Source organism: Panthera tigris, chromosome F3, assembly GCF_018350195.1.
Source record: "Panthera tigris isolate Pti1 chromosome F3, P.tigris_Pti1_mat1.1, whole genome shotgun sequence".
Lineage (NCBI taxonomy): Eukaryota > Metazoa > Chordata > Mammalia > Carnivora > Felidae > Panthera > Panthera tigris.
The window spans coordinates 15,181,402-15,203,345 of record NC_056678.1 but is presented as its reverse complement, the minus strand read 5'-3'; the positions used below and the strand labels follow the sequence as shown (position 1 = coordinate 15,203,345).

The following is a 21,944-nucleotide window of genomic DNA, read 5'->3' as shown; positions in this document are numbered from 1 at the left end:
AGCACCATCTAGTGGGGTACAGAGCCATTACACTAAGCCCCACCCAACTGGGCCAACCTCGCTCTTCAAGAACACAAGTCTCCACCTGCTTAGTTTATGGACTATAAAAGGCTTCATAGTTTGACTTCTAGGGGAAAACCAAGTAATTTCAGTTATATTTCAATCTGTTCACTGGACCATCTATTCAATTTTCTTTCTTTCTTTTTCTTTTTTCTCTTTTTCATTTCTTTTCATTTTCTTGAATACGGAAAGAGAAAAAATTCATTTTTATTTTCAATTTTTATTAAAACTATTTTTCTTTAATTTTTTTCTACTATATTTTCTACTTTTGTGTAAATTTTTTTCAAATTCTATTTTACTTCCATCATTTCATTTTAGTCTACTTTAGTGTCAAATTTTCAAATGATTTCTTTCCTTTTTTTTTCTTTCCCCCTTTTTCTCTAATCAAGCCCCTTTCAACACCCAGACCAAAACACACCTAGGATCTAACAACATTTATTAGACTTTGTATGTGTGTGTGTGTGTGTGTGCTTGTTTTTAATTTTTTAATTTTAATATTTTTTCAATTTTAATTTTTTTACCTCATTAATTCCTTTTCTCCCTTCAAAATGACCAAATGAAGGAATTCATCCCAAAAGAAAGAGCAGGAAGAAACGACAGCCAGGGAATTAACCAAGCAAGAGGCAGAATTTAGAATCACAATAATAAGAATACTAGCTGGAGTTGAAAATAGAATCCCTTTCTGCAGAGATAAAAGAAGTAAAAGCTAGTCAGGATGAAATAAAAAATGCTATAACTGAGCTGCAATCTTGAATGGATGTCACAGTGGCAAGGATGGATGAGGCAGAACAGAGAATCAGATATAGAGAACAAACTTATGGAGAATAACGAAGCAGAAAAAAAGAGGGAAGTTAAGGTGAAAGAGCACAATTTAAGAATTAGAGAAATCAATGACTCATTAAAAAGGAACATTAGAATCATAGGGGTCCCAGAAGAGGAAGATAGAGACATAGGGGTAGAAGGGTTATGTGAGCAAATCATAGCAGAAAACTTTCCTAACCTGGGGAAAGACACAGACATCAAAATCCAGGAAGCACAGAGGACTCCCATTAGATTCAACAAAAACCGACCATCAACAAGGCATATCATAGTCAAATTCACAAAATACTCAGGCAAGGAGAGAACCATGAAAGCAGAAAGGGAAAAAAAGTCCCTAACCTACAAGGGGAGACAGATCAGGTTTGCAGCAGACCTATCCACAGAAACTTGGCAGGCCAGAGAGGAGTGGCAGGATGTATTCAATGTGCTGAATCAGAAAAATATGCAGCCAAGAATTCTTTATCCAGCAAGGGTGTCATTCAAAATAGAAGGAGAGATAAAAACTTTCCCAGACAAAAATTAAAGGAGTTTGTGACCACTAAACCAGCCCTGCAAAAAATTTTAAGGGGGACTCTCTGAGGGGAGAAAAGATGAGAAAAAACAAACAAATAAATAAAGACCAAAAGCAACAAAGACTAGAAAGGACTGGAGAACACCACCAGAAATTCCAACTCTACAAGCAACATAATGGCAATAAATTCATATCTTTCAGTACTCACTCTAAACGTCAATGGACTCAATGCTCCAATCAAAAGACATAGAGTAACAGAATGGATAAGAAACAAGACCCATCTACGTGCTGTTTACAAGAGACCCACTTTAGACCTAAAGACACCTTCAGATTGAAAGTAAGGGGATGGAGAACCATCTATCATGCTAATGGTCAACAAAAGAAAGCTGAAATAGCCATACTTATATCAGACAATCTGGACTTTAAAATAAAGACTGTATCAAGAGATGAAGAAGGGCTTTATATCATAAGTAAGGCGTCTACCCACCAAGAAGACCTAACAAATATAAACGTCTATGCGCCAAATGTGGAACACCCAAAAATATAAATCAATCACAAACATAAAGAAACTCATTGACAGTAATACCATAATAGTAGGGGACTTCAACACCCCACTCACAGCAACGGACAGATCATCTAATCAAAAAATCAACAAGGAAACAATGGCTTTGAATGACACACTGGACCAGAGGGACTTAACAGATATATTCAGAACATTTCATCCTAAAGCAGTGGAATATACATTCTTCTCCAGTGCACATGGAACGTTCTCCAGAATAGACCACATACTGGGACACAAATCAGCCCTCAACAAGAACAAAAAGATCGAGATCATACCGTGCATATTTTCAGACCACAATGCTATGAAACTCAAAATCAACCACAAGAAAAAATTTGGAAAGGTAACAAATACTTGGGAGACTAAAGAGCATCCTACTAAAGAATGAATGGGCTAACCAAGAAGTTAAAGAGGAAATTAAAAAGTTCATGGAAGCCAATGAAAATGATAACACCACAACCCCAAACCTCTGGGACGCAGGAAGGCGGTCATAAGAGGAAAGTATATAGCAATTCAGGCCTTCCTAAAGAAGGAAGAAAGATTTCCTATACAGAAGCTAATCTTATGCCTTAAAGAGCTGGAAAAAGAACAGCAAATAAAATCCAAAGCCAGCAGGAGACAGGAAATAATAAAGATTAGAGCAGAAATTAATGCTATTGAAACCAAAAAAACAGTAGAACGAATCAATGAAACCAGAAGCTGGTTCTTTGAAAGAATTAACAAAATTGATAAACCACTAGCCAGTTTGATCAAAAAGACAAAAGAAAGGACCCAAATGAATAAAATCAAGAATGAAAGAGGAGAGATCACAACCAACACAGCAGAAATAAAAACAATAATAAGAGAATATTATGAGCAAGTATATGCCAATAAAATGGGCAATCTGGAAGAAATGGACAAATTCCTAGAAACATAAAAACTATCAAAACTTAACCAGGAAGAAAGAAAATTTGAACAGACCCATAACCAGTAAAGAAATTGAATCAGGAGACTATAGATGCTGGAGTGGATGTGGAGAAACAGGGACCCTCTTGCACTGTTGGTGGGAATGAAAACTGGTGCAGCCACTCTGGAAAACAGTGTGGAGGTTCCTCAGAAAATTAAAAATAGATCTACCCTATGACCCACCAATAGCACTGCTAAGAATTTACCCAAGGGATACAGGAGGGATGATGCATAGGGGCATTGTACCCCAATGTTTATAGCAGCACTTTCAACAATAGCAAAATTATGGAAAGAGCCTAAATGTCCATCAACTGACGAATGGATAAAGAAGATGTGGTTTGTATATACAATGGAATACTACTTGGCAATGAGAAAGAATGAAATCTGGCCATTTGTAGAAACGTAGGTGGAAGTGGAGAGTATTATGCTAAGTGAAATAAGTCAGGCAGAGAAAGACAGATACCATATGTTTTCACACATATGTGGATCTTGAGAAACTTAACACAAGACCAGGGGGAAGGAGAAGGGGGGAAAAAGTTACAGAGAGGGAGGAAGGCAAATCATAAGAGACTCTTAAATACTGAGAACAAACTGAGGGTTAATGGGGGCTGGGGGAGAGGGGAAAGTGGGTGATGGGCATTGAGGAGGGCACCTGTTGGAATGAGCAATGGGTGTTGTATGGAAACCAGTTTGACAATAAATTATATATATATAAATGAAAGAAACCGAATTAGTAATCAAAAATCTTCCAAAACACAAGAGTCCAGGGCCAGATGGCTTTCCAGGGGAATTCTACCAAACATTTAAGGAAGAGTTAACACCTATTCTTTTGAAGCTGTTTCAAAAAATAGAAGTGGAAGGAAAACTTCCACACTCTTTTTATGAAGCCAGCATTACCTTGATTCCAAAACCAGAGACCCCACTAAAAAGGAGAATTATAGACCAATTTCCTTGATGAACATGGATGCAAAAATCCTCAACAAGATATTAGCCAACCAGATCCAACAATACATTAAAAAAAATATTCACCACGGCCAAGTGGGATTTATACCTGGGATGCAGGGCTGGTTCGATATCCGCAAAACAATCAATGTGATTCATCACATCAATAAAAAAAAAAGGACAAGAACCATATGATCTCTCAATAGATGCAGAGAAAGAATTTGACAAAATACAGCATCCTTTCTTGATAAAAACCCTCAAGAAAGTAGGGATAGAAGGATCATACCTCAAGATCATAAAAGCCATATATGAGTGACCCAATGCTAATATCATCCTCAATGGGGAAAAATTGAGAGCTTTCCCCCTAAGGTCAGGAACAAGACAGTGATGCCCACTATCACCACTGTTATTCAACACAGTATTGGAAGTCTTAGTCTCTTCAATCAGATAACACAAATAAAAGACATCCAAATTGTCCAGGAAGAAGTCAAACTTTCACTCTTTGCAGATGACATGATACTCTGTATGGAAAACCCAAAAGATTCTACCAAAAAACTCCTAGAACTGATTCATGAATTCAGCAAAGTTGCAGGATATAAAACCAATGCACAGAAATTGGTTGCATTCCTATACACCAACAATGAAGCAAGAGGAAGAGAAATCAAGGAATCGATCCCATTTACAATTGCACCAAAAACCATAAAATGCCTAGGAATAAATCTAACCAAAGAGGTGAAAAATCTATGCACTGAAAATTGTAGAAATCTTATGAAAGAAATTGAAGAAGACAAAAAAAAAAAATGGAAAAAGATTTCATGCTGCTGGATAGGAAGAACAAATATTGTTAAAAAATCAATACTACCCAAAGAAATCCACATATTCAATGCAATCCCTATCAAAGTAACACCAGCATTCTTCACAGAGCTAGAATAAACAATCCTAAAAATTGTATGGAACCAGAAAAGACCCCGAATAGCCAAAGCGATCTTGAAAAAGAAAACCAAAGCAGGAGGCATCACAATCCCAGACTTCAAGCTGTATTACAAAGCTGTAATCATCAAGACAGTATGGTACTGGCACAAGAACAGACACTCAGATCAATGGAATAGAATAGAGAACCCAGAAATGGACCCACAAAAGTATGGCCAACTAATCTTTGACAAAGCAGGAAAGACTATCCAATGGAATAAAGACAGTCTCTTCGGCAAGTTGTGCTGGGAAAACTGGACAGTGACATGCAGAAAAATGAACCTGGACCACTTTCTTACACCCTACACAAAAATAAACTAAAAATGGATGAAAGACCTAAATGTAAGACAGAAAGCCATCAAAATTCTCGAGGAGAAAGCAGGCAAAAACCTCCTTGATCTTGGCCGTGGCGACTTCTTACTCAACATGTCTCCAGAGGCAAGGGAAACAAAAGCAAAAATGAACTATTGGGACCTCATCAAAATAAAAAGCTTCTGCACAGTGAAGGAAACAATCAGCAAAACTAAAAGGCAACTGACAGAATGGGAGAAGATATTTGCAAACGACATATCAGATAGAGGGTTAGTATCCAAAATCTATAAAGAACTTATCAAACTCAACACCCAAAAAAACAAATAATACAGGGAAGAAATGGGCAAAAGACACGAATAGACACTTCTCCAAAGAAGACATCCAGATGGCCGACACATGAAAAAATGCTCAACATCACTCATCATCAGGGAAATACAAATCAAAACCACAATGAGATACCACCTCACCCCTGTCAGAATGTCTAACATTAACAACTCAGCCAACAAACAGATGTCGGCAAGGATGCGGAGAAAGAGGATCTCCTTTGCATTGCTGGTGGGAATGCACACTGATGCAGCCACTCTGGAAAACAGTATGGAGGTTCCTCAAAACATTAAAAATAGAACTACAACCCAGCAATTGCACTACTAGGTATTTATCCAAGGGATACAGGTGTGCTATTTCGAAGGGACACGTGCACCCCCATGTTTATAGCAGCACTATCAACAATAGCTAAAGTATGGAAAGAGCCCAAATGTCCATCGATGGATGAATGGATAAAGAAGATGTGGTATATATATATACAATGGAGTATTACTCGGCAATCAAAAATAATGAAATCTTGCCATTTACAACCACGTGGATGGAACTGGAGGGTATTATGGTAAGTGAAATTAGAGAAAGACAAAAATCATATGACTTCACTCATATGAGGACTTTAAGAGACAAAACAGATGAACATAAGGGAAGGGAAAAAAAAATAATATAAAAATGGAGGGGGATGAAACGTAAGAGACTCTTAAATATGGAGAACAGAGGGTTGCTGGAGGGGTTGTGGGAGGGAGGATGGGCTAAATGGGTAAGGGGCATTAAGGAATCTACTATTGGAATCATATGCTAACTAATGTGGATGTAAATTAAAAAAATAAAATTATAAAAAACATTTTAAAAAGGGGAGAATAATAAAAATCACAAATGCTTATGTTTGCTCAGATTTACCTACTTTATATATGTTAACAATTGGCATTTGGTGGGTTTTAATACATGCTTTATTAAAAAATGTAACACTCAGTTGGTAGTCTAGGGTGTATGACTTTACAGTCATCACACAAGTGATTGTACTTTAGAGTACATCACACAAGTGATGAACTCTGTTGGAAACAATCTAAAGATTAATTTTGAAAGTAACCTATTAAGTGGGGTATGATGCAGTGGTCATGAATACATGTTCCCGTAAGATATTTTTTAATGTCTTAATGTTATACAAACGGATACTTGTGGGTTGGGATAAAATTTAGCAACAGTATGAACACATCACTTGAAAAGCTCTTAGTGCCCACTTTGGTAGCCCATACACTAAAACTGGAATGATTCAGAGAAAATAAGCACAAGGAAGACATGCAAAGTCATAAAGCCATCTGTATTTACTTAAAAGAACCTAAATAGGGGCACTTGGGTGGCTCAGTCAGTTAAGTGTCCAACTCTTGACTTTAAGGCTCAGGTCATGATCTTGCGGTTTGTGGGTTTGAGCCCCGTGTTGGGCTCTGCCCTGGCAGTGCACAGCCTGCTTGGGATTCTCTCTCTCACACCCTCTGTCTCTGCCCTTCCCCTGCTTGTGCTCTTTGTCTCTCAAAAATAAAATAAACTTTAATTAAAAAAAAAAAAAAGACCTAAACAGACAATACAACCAAATGAACCTTGACTGGACCTTGGACCAAAAAAACAAAAGTGTCCACAGAAGACAACTGGAAAAATCTGACTACAGACTGTGTATTAGATTCTGGAATTATTAACTTTCTTAGGCATGATACTAGTATTGTGGCTACCTAGCTGAATGTCCTTATTGTTAGGAAACACATGCTTAAGCATTTAGGGGTGAAGGGTCATAGTGTCCCGACTTTCAAATGGCTCACCCAAAATAATGTTTTGTGCATGGCTGTGTATGCAAATAGACACACACACAGACACACGCACAGAAAAAACAAACTAAAAATGTTAACTGCTAGATCTGGGTAAATGTTAACTGCTGGATATTCAACTTTTCTATGGATTTTAAAATTTTCAAATTAAAAAGCTGGGGAAAAGCATGAGGTTTTTAATAAATTTGTTCTATGAAATGCAGATTCATTCATTCATTCCTTTTTAAGTAGGCTCCATACCCAGCGTGGAGCCCAATGGAAGGCTTGAACTCAAGACCCTGAGATCCAGAATTGGACACTTGACTGAGCCACTCAGGCACCCCCTATGAAAATACAGATTTTAGAAAAGCAGTATTTCTAAATTGACATGTTACTTCATATACTGCAATCTTACGTAGGTTTGTCCAAGTAGGTTAACAAATAGATCTACTTCATATTCATGTATGTAAGCTTATATATTCAAACTGAGAACACCTCTTAAACTGGAAAACCATTAAGTGGGAAAATAAGACAAGAGCCGAAAAGGATGCTGTTGCAAAGCAAACAATCCTTGGTGGGGAAAGGCAGTGGTGGGGTGGGGGTGGGGGTGGGTGTAGTGGCAGAGAGTAGAGAACCGCTGTTTTCCCATACAAGACTTACAAAAAACTAATTCCTCAAATTGTATGTATGTGTAACACAGTGTTTTTAAAAATCCAGTTAAAGGAACCGCTTTACTTGGCATCTTTGCTCTTAAAATCCCCCAGTTTCCTTTCATTGTATGCTGTTTTAATGCCTAATGTTACAAGAAATAAAATAGAATGAGGTTGACTCTCAACGACCTCTGAGAGCATATTATGTATACACTGCTTCTTACCAGGTGCAAATCTACAAATGGCAAGAACTTTTTTTTCTCCTCATGTGGGCCTAACCTCAGAGAGGAAAAATAAACCCCAAATTGCAAAATGTGGGAACAACGAAAAATTAATCGTCCTCAAGATGGCACCTGGTAAGAGGAAAACACAGACATGTATTCCCCTGAATAAAGATCAAAACTGTCCTTTTTGTGTTTCAAATGGTGAAATTTTGATTGTACAGGGAACAAAATGTTTATGTGTAAGTTCAGTCAGTTTAGAGTTGCCTTAAATGTGATCAATTATGTAATGGGATGTTGGTGTATTTAGTTTTCAAAGCGGCAAAACTTCAATCTGTGTTCAGAGTGAATACATTTGTAAGTTCTCCTTCAAAGAACAGAAGAGCCAGTAATTAATAAAGACAAGTGTTCGGATTTATTTGGAAATTCACAGTTTCTAATGGCACTACAGCTCTGTAGTTACATATTGAAAGTCATCTTTCCACAACACTGGGTGCTGACACGGATGTGGAACTTCCCGCCCTCGCTCCGCTCCCCTCTGGACCTCTTTTCAGTGAGTTTCTATACAATCAGGCCCTCTTGCTCTGAATGGCTAATTGTACAGACTGGAAAAAAATTTAAATCATCTAAAACATACTGTTAACCTAAAAGCAGCAACTTAAACAAACAAAAAAGGCTTTAAATAGGTCACATTACAAACAATACCCCCAGAAAGGTATTAGACAGATTTAAAAACAGTTATTACTAAAAGTGCTCAATAAGTTATAACTTAAATCTTACAACACAAAATGGTCAATTCGCTCCCTTTCAAAAAGAAACTTTCCACTTTCACTCATTACTGTACAAACACACACTAAGAAATCATTTTCTTCAAATACAGTCGCTGCCAATTATTTTTAAAGAAAAAAAAGACAAAATGAAGACAGACACATTGACATCGCACATGTATACCTCTGCACATCTGTAGCCAATACAAAGCAAACATCAAGGAATAATAATCCCTTTAGACTTGACCAATTAGACAAGGTTTGACAAACTCACTAACTGGTTCCGGGTATATGGACATAGGCAGTGATTATATCACATGAGACCTGGGCTCATTTGACAAACCTTCAAATGTTCCATCTGCAGTAACAGGAAACACTGACCAGAAAGTCTGGAGGATTAGTGCTTATTGTGAATGTTTAAAATGTAATGTAGCTAAAGAAATCCTTTACAAATGGTTAAATGTGTCTAAAAGGTGAATTTATAAAAAATTTATTTGCAAATACCAGTCACTTGCAAGAAAAGATCTTGTAGGCTTTTTTCTCATTTAGTAACTAGAGAAAAACTAGTGTGAATAAGTTAAATGAAAATACCAGTATCGCCATTTACCGAAAAGAGTAAGACTTAAAAATTCCAGCAATTTTTTTGTTTCCAGTGAGTTTGCTAAACAGAAGTCTAGTCGGCAAGTCTGTAGGACTTTACACTGTCTGACCCACATTACTGAACTTCAGGCACAGATCACCTTAAAGCCTTGTAGTGTTTGCAGCTTCAAAAAACTAACAAAGTTATAAAAGAAATCAAACGACAGAAAAAGTTCTCCCTCCTCTTCCAGTGGCGTTATAAATAGACGAAAGGCACATAAATATGGGAAGGTGCAAGAAATAGGAACAAAGCTAAAGGAAGAGGTTTAGGCTTTCATTCCTATCCCACCCAAAGGAACTGGGCTTCCAAATTATGTTTGTCCCAGTAATTAATCTGTGAAAAAACATCTTTATAAAATGTCTACCATTGTCCCTGTAGGAAGTGATCAGCCTTGTAAAACTGCAGCTCATTAACCAAGATTGACACAATCCCACCTACTGTTTTAAAAAGGCAGAAACCATAATTTCGGAATACTTTTCCCATTAATATTTTCTCCCTCCCGCAAACCCTTCAAATACCACAGACTGTTCTTCAAAGAACAACAACAAAAAGTCTCCAGTATGAAAAGTTCTCTTCATTTTAGATATGTCCCGAGACTGCTGTGACACCAAATGTTCCCACGGTGATCTCTTTGTTTCCTTTGATTATGTCATGCAGGCTCGGCAATGATCCTGACTTAGTCTGTATTAGAGTTTTTATCAGTTTTCCTTGGTCTTGGACTTTAGATCGCCTTCGTTTTAAAGCCCTCTTCTCAGTTTTTGTCTTTTGGGACTGTCCATTGCACAGACTTGTGCAAGCTGAAATGCCACAAAAATAAGACTCTTCAGACTGTGATGATGTTTCTGAGCTTCCTTCAGATGGAGGGCCCTTATAAGAAGAGTGATAAACTTCGCCCATATTAGAAAAGTCTCTCTGGTTCATAAAGGGCTTCCTTCCTCTTAGGTCTCCATTGGCTACCGGGTGCAGTGGGTCTGCCGGCTTTATGGTTTCAATTTTTTCAGTTTTGTACTTGCAGCGTTTTTTCTAGAACACAAATTTTTAAAAAGGGTAGTTATTAGACTTCCAATAGTTAACCTCTCAAAACACCTAGAGAGCTGAACTAATGGAGGAAAGTGCCAGCTCCCAGTGAAAAGTGAAACAGCATTATGAACAGCGTGACGCCCTGTTATGTTCTGCATAGATACCACCATCACCTTCTCATTTTGTAAATATACTCAGTCAAAACTCTTTTGGGGTGCCGGAGTGGCTTAGTCAGTTGAGCGTCCGACTTCGGTTCAGGTCATGAGCTCACGGTTTGTGAGCTCGAGCTCTGCACTGGGCTCGCTGCTGTCACCCTGTCATGCTTCAGATTTTCTGTCCCCCTCTTTCTCTGCTCCTCCCCCACTAGCACACACTCGCGCAGGCTCTCAAAAACTAAACACAACATTAAAAAAAAAAAAACCCTCTTAGCTGCCACCTCTGACAATAGATTTAGGGGGTGATAACTAACAGCTGTGTACCTACTAAGCCCCAGGTACCACACAAGTTGCTTTCAGGTGTATCTTCCTTACCAACCCTGAGAAGGGGGCACTTTATCCCTGGTTACTAAATGAGAAAACCAAGGTCCACAGGTTTGGTTCTCTGCTCAAGTTACAACACAGCAAGTGGCCAGGTTGGGATTGAATCCTGGGTTTATTTGTCTCTCAAGTCCAAGTTCTTTCACCTAGAGACCATCACCTCTAATCAAAAAGAGTACAACTTACTTTGAGAGGCAAAACAGAAAAAATCATAGTATTATTTTGAGTTTTGCTACTCATTTAATGGATCATTCCAAGACGACAAAATCTCCGAGTTTCAGTTTTCTCACATAACTTGCTTTCTCACATAAACTTGCTTCACAGAAAAGCAAACCTTTTCTGTAAAGGGCCAGGCAGTAAGTATTTTAGGCTTTGTATTTCACATACTGTCTCTCTTGCATATTCTTTTTTTATTTTACAACCCTTTAAAGATGGCTCCAGGCCCATACAAAACAGGCCACAGGCCAGATACAGCTTGTGAGTCATAGTTTGCTGACCTTTGTGACATTTATTTGTGTTATTACTATAACTGAAAATAAACAGTAGAATTTAAGGACCAGTTATATCAAACCTTTCAAGCTATTTCCTCATCTAGTACCAAGCAATACAATATACTTAAAAAGGATCAAAATATTACCTTTTTTTCTGGAGAGAACTTGAGGGGTTCTACGATGTACAAATCATTTGGGTCTACTATAAGAAAAAATTTTAAAAAAAGATTTAAAATGTAGATTATGCATGATAAACACTATAAAATATTATATATTATCCTTTAGTGATTACTTTCCTAACAGATCCAATGAATTTATAATTATACCAGATTAAGCATATATTTATGCATTTTAAATTAGTGAAAAGTAACAAGGTGGGAGATGGTACCATTCTTATTTTGGGCTTGACTGGTCACCTTCAAATAACTTCCCTAAGTTTCTAACTGACAGACAGCTAGCTATCAGCCAACACAATAAGGATCCTTCCCTGGGCCCAGCCCTAACCTCTTACCTGATGAGAAGTATAACATCACCAGGTAAGCTAATAACAAACCTACAGATCATTTGAGTATTTCCCTAAAAGACTAAACTACACTGTGTCACAAATGTGGGTTAATCATGTACAACAAGCAGTTGTGACCAGGTATGAAAGCCAGTTAAAAGAGCATACACACAAAAAACAGATTTAAGACGCTTTTTCCACTTGTATTTTACTGTGACTGAAACTATGAACTCCAAAATCTAAAAATAGCTTAAGCATGCAATATAAATTATAAGCAATAATGAATACATAATTATAATTATAATAATGAATATAATCATAAACAATAATGAATAAATACTTCTGGCAAGGTGAGTAAATTAGAAATATTCATTTTAGGTTTCTAAGATTTCATTACTTTAAGCACATTCAAGACAGCTGTATACCATTCTGACACTGACAAGATACACATCTTGACAAGACATTTGACTGACAAGATAAATGAGATTTCAGACTCATTCATCCCATTAAAAGTAAACAATGTATGGTCTGACAGAGCCAGAAGTTTGTAAGTTGCAAAATTCCCTATAAAACTTCATATACTGCAAATTAACTAATGACATGATTCAACCAATTCGTTTTTTTACATTATGTCTTAGAAATCTGTTGACAAAGTCATCAAACACATAAAAGTATCAAAACATATAAACTATATCAAATTCATAAAAATATACCAAAAGTATAAAGACATTCCTCTTTAGTCATTTCTATCAGATTACTAATCTTACTCAAGTCAATTTTTTTAAAAAAATGACACCTACTTCTAGAAATGGTTGTTAACTGTTACTCAGATCACCTTCTCTGCTCAATGCAGCTAAAATATGGATTTTAAAAAACAAAAATCACTAAAAGCTCTGAAGAGCGGCCAAGATCAAGTAGGTAATCTCCATCCCAAATGTGAATGAAAAATAGGAATCCCGATAGTCAAGTGGAACACAAAAGTCACTTCTGTCCTGACGGCATTTGCCAATGCAAGAGTATGTGAACTTCAGGTCTAATGGTATCAAGGTAATGAATCAGAAATCAAACCTTAGGGCCCACCCAAAGTAACAGTCTAGTAAGATACCCTGACTCTCCTCACAGTAAGCTGGGCCTCTAAAGAACTATATACCCTCAGAGAAAGAATTAACCCATGCGATGCAGGGACCACCTGGTGGTCCAAGTAACCTCATGGCATAAACATAAAGTATTGTGAATGTAAAGCAAACATAAATTCTCTCTGGAATAAAGATCTACCTTTTAGCTCTCAAATTATCCCTACAAATAATTTTTCAAAGAGAAGGACCAACACAAAGCACAGAAAGACACTAAGCACCTGAGCAAGAGGCTGCAGAGACAATTAATGAACAGACTCACAAAGATTTAAGATATTAGAATTATCAAACACAGACCACAAAGGCAGTTATACTTACTATGTTTAAATAAAAAACAAGCTTGAAAATATCTGCAGGAAACACAAAAGGGACCTAGATGTTCAAAAAAATACTAAAAGAATTCCTAGAAATGGAAAATGTAATAACTGAAATTAAAACCTCAATGGAAGAATTTAACAGCAGACTACAGATAGCTGAAGAATGTGTGGCCTGGAAAAGAGATCAGAAGAAATCATCCAAATATAGCACAGAATGGCAAAAAGAACAGAGTTTAGGAGACAAGGGGGATAAACTGAGAAGGATTTAATTAAATGGAGACTCTAAAAGAGAATGAGGTAGAGGTAATATTTTGGGGGGAAGTGGTTAAGAATTTTCCAGTATTGGGGTGTCTGGGTGGCTCAGCTGGTTAAGCTTCTAACTCAATTTCAGCTCAGGTCATGACCTCACAGTGGTGAGATTGAGCCCTTTGTTGGGCTCCGTGCTGGGCATGGAGCCTGCTTAAGATTCTCTCTCCCCACTGCCCCCCGCCCCCACCGCCAACTCGCACACAAGCACAGGAGCATACTCTCTCTCAAAAAACAACAATAACAACAATTTTCCCACTATTGATAAAAGATACTGAATGAGAGATTCAAAGAACTGAAGAACTAAGAAATCAGTGTATCTGTGGATAAATGTAAATGAACGCTAGTGTAAAAAATAATAATTGTATACCAAGCAAAACAAATAGAATTTAAATACACAAAACAGTAACATATATATCAAGCTGGGGATAAAAGATCTTTGTATTATCCAAGAAAAGGTAAAAGAACGGGTTAACTGCAGACTTCGATGAGTACTTGTAAATTCTAAGGTACCAGAAAATGTTAAAAATAATGCACAACTTCTATTCTACTGATAGCAAAAAAGAACGTCCTTCTTCTCCAACAAAAAGTTTCAAGGAGAGGGAGGAATAATAAAAAGTCACTAGATAAAAGATACATGAATACCTTTATGCTAATAAATTTTAACATTTAGACGAAATGGAAAAGTTCATGGAAATTTTTAATTTAAATTGACAAAAAAAGTCAGGTTCCTATAACCTGAATTAAAAGCCTTTTACAAAGAAGATTCTGGACTGGACCTATGTGACTAATAATTCAAAAAAGAAATAATTATAATTTTAAACTCTTCCTGAGAAAATAAGAGAGCACTGGCCATCTGGTTTTATAATATAAGCTTTATACACAACAAAACCCAACAGTCTGAGAAATAAAAAATTATATACTAATCTTATTCATGAACAATAGACAGCAAAATTCCTAAGTAGTATCAAACAGAATTACATGAAATTAACAATACAGACACAAAAAACACACATGTAAATAACATATCATGCCAACTTGTATTTATTAAGAATGTAATAAGAGTATGACTCCAGAAAATCAATTAGTATAATTAATTTTAATAAGAGATTAGAAACGATCATCTTAAAAGAAGCTGAAAAAGTATTTGGTAAAATTAAACAGAGATTCATGGGGGAGAGGAACTATCAGCAAACTAAGAAAAGAGAGAGGGAGGTGCCTGGGTGCCTCAGTTCATTAAGCCTCTGCCGCTTGATATCAGCTCAGGTCATGGTCTCAGAGTTTCATGGGATCGAGCCCCACATCAGACTCTACGCTGACAGCAGAGCCTGCTTGGGATTCTCTCTCTGCCTCTCTCTCTGCCCCTCCCCAACTTGTGCTCGCGCTCTCTCTCTCTCTCTAAAATAAACTTTAAAAAAAAACAGGAGAGAGGAACTTCCTTAGATGATAGGTATCTACAAAACACCTATGACACACATAATCCTTAACACTAAGAGTTTTCCCTTTAAGAATGGGAACAAGACAAAGGTGCCTACCAACCACTTCTATTCAACATTTTAAAAATGCCAGCCACTGCAGTTAGGGAAACAAAGGAAATAAAAACTATACGGATTGGAAAGGAAGAAACAAAATTCTCTTTAGTCTCAAAAGGTGTGCCTGTATTCACAGAAGTTGCCACTCTGTCATAACAACAAGTATAAGACTGAACAAACTGAAAAATAACTCTTCTTAGATACTTCAGAGAAATGAGGTCACAAGGAAAACTACTGTCACAAAACCTGGAGATAGGCAGATACAGACAATCACAAATTGCCTGGGCAGAAACCTCTGTGGGAACAGTGCCCAGGTAGGAAAACCTGAACTACAATTGATAAATTGCTGGATGTTCAGTGTGGATATATCTGTAAGTTAAGAAGTCCCAGGGGGGATGGCACCTGGGTGACTCAATTGGCCAAGCTTCTGACTTTGGCTCAGGTCATGATTTCTCAGTCTGTGAGTTCGAGCCCACATCAGGCTCTCTGATGTCAGCTTGGAGCCTGGCGCCTGCTTCGTATTCTGTGTCTCCCTCTCTCTCTGTTCCTCCCCTGCTTGTACTCTCTCTCTCTCTCTCTCTCTCAAAAATAAAGATTAAAAAAAAAAAATTAAAAAAAAAGAAAGTCCAAGGGGGACTCCAAGAGGGGAGCCCTAACAGTTTTGTGAGGTTTTTAATTTTTTAATGTTTATTTATTTTTGAAAGCGAGCCAAACAGAACACGAGTGGGGCAGAAAAGGAGACACAGAACCTGAAGTAGGCTCCAGGCTCCGAGCTGTCAGCACACAGCCCAACATAGGGCCAGAACTCATGAACTGTGAGATCATGACCTGAGCCAAAGTCGGACACTTAACCGACTGAGCCACCCAGGCACCCCATCTGTTTTTCTTAACAAGGTCTGACTTTAGGAGATCTATTTCAGTAGAGTCGCACCTACTGGTGTTTTATTGGAGCCTAACCTGCCTAAGGGAAAGGGGAAGGCTGAGAAGCACTGGTGAAGTTTACAGTCAGGAACAAAAGCTCACCAAAAGCCTGAGGCCTAATCACAGGACTACAGAATGCTTCCTTTACCACCACACCTCACCACTATGTTATATCCCACCTTTCAACAAATAATTACACGGCATTTTAAAAATAAATAAACAGGGGCGCCTGGGTGGCACAGTCGGTTAAGCATCCGACTTCAGCCAGGTCACGATCTCGCGGTCCGTGAGTTCGAGCCCCGCGTCGGGCTCCGGGCTGATGGCTCGGAGCCTGGAGCCTGTTTCCGATTCTGTGTCTCCCTCTCTCTCTGCCCCTCCCCCGTTCATGCTCTGTCTCTCTCTGTCCCAAAAATAAATAAAAAACGTTGAAAAAAAAAAAAATTTAAAAAAAATAAATAAACAAAATTAATAACTCAGGCAACAACAGATGTTGGCAAGGATGCGGAGAAAGAGGATTTCTTTTGCACTGCTGGTGGGAATTTTTGCACTGCTGGTGGGAATGCAAACTGGTGCGGCTCTGGAAAACAGCATGGAGGGTCCTCAAAAAATTAAAAATAAAACCACCCTACGACCCAGCAATTGCACTACTAGGTACTTATCCAAAGGATACAAGTGTGCTATTTCAAAGGAACACATGCACCCAAACGTTTATAGCAGCACTACTGACAACAACCAAAGTGTGTTAAGAGCCCAAATGTCCATCAACTGATGAATGGATAAAGAACATGTGGTGTATACATACAATGGAATAATACTTGGCAATCAAAAAAGAATGAAATCTTGCCATTTGCAACAATATGGATGGAACTAGAGTGTATTATGCTAAGCAAAATTAGTTGGAGAAAGGCAAATACCATATGACTTTGCTCCTATGTGGAATTTAAGATACACAACAGATGAACACAGGAGAAGAGAAGGAAAAATAAGATAAAAACAGAGAGGGAGGCAAACCATAAGAGACTCTTAAATACACAGAACAAACTAAGGGTTACTGGAGGGGTGTTGGGTGGGGGGATGGGCTAAATGGACGATGGGCATTAAGGAGGCCACTTGCTGGGATGAGCACTGGATGTCACATGTAAGTGATGAATCACTGAATTCTACTCCTGAAACCAACACTACACTGTATATTAACTAACTTGAATTTAAATAAAATCCTGGAAAAAGAAACCACACACACAAACACAAAAAGCAAAGAAAAAAAAGACAGAAAAAAACCCCTAGAATTGAATATCCAAAAAGTGCAGGACAACTACAAAATGTGTAACATGTGTGTAATGAGAATACCAGAAGGACAAGAATAAGAGAAAGGAAAAGAAAGATCTGAAGTAATAAAGAATGAGAATTTCCCCCAAATTAATGCCAGACACCAAAACACAGATCTAGGAAGCTCAGACAACACAAGGCAGAAAAAATGCCAAAACACTACACCTAGGCATATCACATACAAACTTCAAAAAAATCAAAGATACAGAAAAACTCCTGAAAAGTCAGAAGAAAAACACACCTCACTAGAAGAGCAAAGACACGTTACATCTGATTTTTCCTCAGAAATCATGCAAGAGAGTGGAACGAAATATTTAAAGTATTGAGAGAAAAAACAAACCAATCTAGAATTCTATATCCTATGAAATTATCCTTCACAAGTGAGGGAGGAATGCCTTCTCAGACAAGCAAAAAATTGAGGGAATTTGTTGCAATAAACCTGCCTTAAAAAAAAATGTTAAAATTAGTTCTTCAGAAAGTTAGAGAACAATATAGGTCAGAAACTGCTATCTACATAAAGAAAGGAAGAGCTTCAAAGATGGAATAATTAAAGGTAAAAATCAACCTTTTTCTTAATCTTAATTGATCTAACAGATAACAGTTTGTTCAAAACAGTAATAGCAAAAATGTACTTGAATATGCTTATGTATATATATGCTTCCATGGAAGTGAAATGAATGACAGCAAGGGATGGATGGGAGAAATTACAAATATTTTGACAAAAAAAGAAAAAGAGAAAAAAAATATTTTGTTATTATAAAATAGTTGTACTACCCATGAAGTGGTATAGTGTTATTTGAAAGTAGACTTGAATGAGTTGTAAATGTATATTGCAAACTCTAAGGCAACCACTAGGAAAAGTAATAGAACCGAGAAAATATGGGATTATGTACAACGCTGAATTAAAAGCACAAAAGGCAGAGAAAGTACGAAAGACAAAACTGGTGGGGGGGCACCTGGGTGGCTCAGTTTAAGCGTCCGACTTCGGCTCAGGTCATGGTCTCACGGTTTGTGAGTTCGAGCCCCACACTGGGCTCTGTGCTGACAGCTCAAAGCCTGGAGCCTGCTTCGGATTCTGTGTATCTCTCTCTCTTTGCTCCTCCCCTGCTCATGCTATCTCTCTCTCTCAAAAATAAACATTTTTTTAAAAATTCAGAAAGACAAAATTGGAACAAAGAATAAGGACAACAAATAATAAACATGGTAAATATTAATCCAACTATATCAACAATCACTTTAAACATCAACAGTCTAAATACACCAATTTAAAGACAAAGATTGTAAGAGCTGATCAAAACACAAGATGCAACTATATGTTGTTTTCAAGAACCTGGTTTAATTTTTTAAAACATTTATATACAGTGTTATATAAGTTTCAGGTGTACAGTATAATGATTCAACAATTGAATACATTACTCCGTGTTCATCAGGTATACTCTTTATCCTCTTTACCTATTATACTCATCCCCCATACCCATCTTCCCTCTGACAACCACCAGTTTGTTCTGTATATTTAAGAGTCTCTTTTTTCTTTCTGTTTCTTAAATTCCACATGAGTAAAATCATAGGCATTTGTCTTTCTCTGTCTGATTTATTTCACTTAGCATCATATTCTTCAGGTCCATTCAGGTTGTTGCAAATGGCAAGATCTCATGCTTTCTTACAGCTGAGTAACATTCCATGTATATATATATATATACTCCACATCTTTATTCATTCATCTATGGATAGACACAGGTTTTTTCCCATATCTTGGCAATTGTAAATAATGCTGCAATAAACATAAGGATGCATATATCTTTTCAAATTAGTGTTTTCATTTTCTTTGAGTAAATATCCAGTAGTGGAATTACTGGATCATATGGTAATTCTGTTTTTAATTTTTTGAGGAACCTTCATACTGTTTCCACAGTGGTTACACCAGTTTGCATTCCCACCAACAGTGCATGAGGGTTCCTTTTTCTCCATATCCTTGCCAGCACTTGTTGTTTCTTGTGCTTTTGATTTTAGTCATTCTGACAGGTATGAGGCAGTTATCTCATTATGGTTTTGATTTGTGTTTCTCTGATGATTAGTGATGTTAAACATTTTTTCATGTGTTTGTTGGCTATCTGTAGGTCTTCTAAGGGAAAATGTCTATTCAAGTTCTCTGCCCAATTTTAATTGCATTATTTGGGTTTCATGGTGTTGAGTTGTATAAAATCTTTATATATTTTGCAAATTAATGATCACTTGGAAATATCTTCTCACATTCAGTAGGTTGCCTTATCATTTTGTTCATGGTTTTCTTTGCTGTACAATAGCTTTTTATTTTGGTGTAGTCCCAATACTTTAATTTTGCTTTTGTTTCCCTTGCCTATCTAGACTATCTATCTAGAAAAATGTTTCTATGGCCAATGTCAAAGAAATTACTGCCTATGTTCTTTTAAAATATATTTTTTAGGAGTTTTATGGTTTCAGATCTCACATTTTAGAACTTTATTTTCAGTTTATTTTTGTGGATGGTGTAAGAAAGTAGTCCACCTCCATTCTTCTGCATGTAGTTGTCTGGTTTTCCTAGCACCATTTGTTGAAAAGACTGTCTTTTCCCCACGGTATATTCTTGCCTCCTTTGTCATATATTAACTGACCATATAGGCATGGATTTATTTCTGGGCTCTCTACTCTGTTCCATTGACATGTGTCTATTTTTGTGCCATAACTATACTGTTTTGATTACTATGGCTTTGTGGTATATCTTGAAATCTGGGATTGTGATACTTCCAGCTTTGTTCCTCTTTTTCAAGATTGCTTTAGCTATTTCGGATCCTTGTGGTTCCATACAAATGTTAGTATTATTTGTTCCAGTTCTGTGAAAATTGTTGTTGGTATTTTGATAGGGATTGCATTAAATCTATAGATTGCTTTGGGTAGTATGGACACTTTTACAATATTGGTTCTTCCAACCCATGAGCATGGAATATCTTTCCATTTGTTTGTGCCATCTTCAATTTCTTTCATCAGTGTTTTATAGTTTTCAGAGTACAGGTCTTTTAGCTCCTTGGTTCAGTTTATTCTTATGTATTTTATTATTTTTGGTGCAATTGTAAATGGGATTATTTTCACAAGAAACCCATTTTAAATATAAAGGTATAGATTAAAAGTATAGGGATAAAGAAAGATATACCATGCTAACACAAATAAAAAAAAAGCAGACTTAGGTATATTAATTTCAGACCGAGCAGATTTCAGAAAAAGGTAATTATCAGGGATAAAGACCAGCATTTCATAATGATAAAGAGGTTAATACTGCAAGAGGATATAGGTAGAGGCTTTAATACCTATCTATCAGAAATGGACAGATCCAGGGAAAATGAATAAGCACACAGCTAATCTCAATAATACCAAAATCTATTGTATTTCTACATACCAGCAATAAACACACACACACACACACACACACACACACACACACACACACACACACACACGATAGCATTTACCAGCATCAAAAAATACTCTAGGAATAAAGCTCCCAAAAGTTTGACCTTTTTAGAGTAAACAGAGATAATGCTTATATCCTTCCCAAACTGATATTCAGTTACTGTAATCTCAATTAAATTTTGTTTGTGATGAAACATTTAATAGATAATTCTGAATTTATATGAAAACATAAACAGTCAATAATGGCCAAGAAACCCAAAATAAATGAATATATTTATATAAAATTTTACATTGGAATTCCTACCGAAGGTCACATACAAAAAAATCAATTCTAAGTAGATTAAAGAACTAAAAATAAAAACTGAAGTAAACATTTAAAAGAAAATTATAACAGTATCATCCATAAACCTGGAGAAAAAAATTCTGTTTAATAGGAGATAAAAAGCACTAACCACCATTTTTTGAGGAATGGGGGGCAAAACCCATATATTTGATTACATTGAAATCAAGAGGAGCTTCTCTTATTTAAAAGACTCCAATTACAAGACAAATCTCAAAGTGAAATAAAATATCTGCAACATATTTAACCAACCAATGAGTATGATTACAACCTTAAAAATTATAAACCAGTACAAAAGAGATAAACAATCTAACAGAAGAACAGGCAAAAAACTTACAGTTGTCCAGGAAAGCCAAATGACTAAAAGGCATAAGTAAAGTTGTTCAACTTCATTAGTAATCAGGCAAATGCAAATTATAACTGTGATAAGATTAACGAACACTTTACAACCTGGGAATCCGGTGTTTGTTGGCAAGAATGTAGAATAATGGAAATTCTCAAGGCACTAGTAGAAGCATACTCTGTTATGACCACTTTGGAAAAGTCTACCATTATCTGTTCACTTGCAGATAAACATGACCTACA

General features: G+C 36.8%; 1 protein-coding gene across 3 annotated transcripts in view; it reads right to left on the bottom strand.

Annotated features, from left to right (window-relative positions):
* Positions 1-8,497: 8,497 nt before the first annotated feature.
* SUCO (SUN domain containing ossification factor) overlaps positions 8,498-21,944 on the bottom strand; it is a 90,997-nt gene continuing 77,550 nt past the window's right edge. For 2 of the 3 annotated variants that reach the window (XM_042975632.1, XM_042975631.1), the window contains 2 exons: positions 11,706-11,761; positions 8,498-10,535 (listed from right to left, as the gene is read on the bottom strand). In XM_042975632.1, coding sequence (XP_042831566.1) covers positions 10,092-10,535; positions 11,706-11,761 — 500 coding nt within the window. In that variant the 3' untranslated portion in view covers positions 8,498-10,091. The remainder of the gene's footprint in view (positions 10,536-11,705; positions 11,762-21,944) is intronic. The other variant, XR_006213788.1, reaches the window with a different exon arrangement.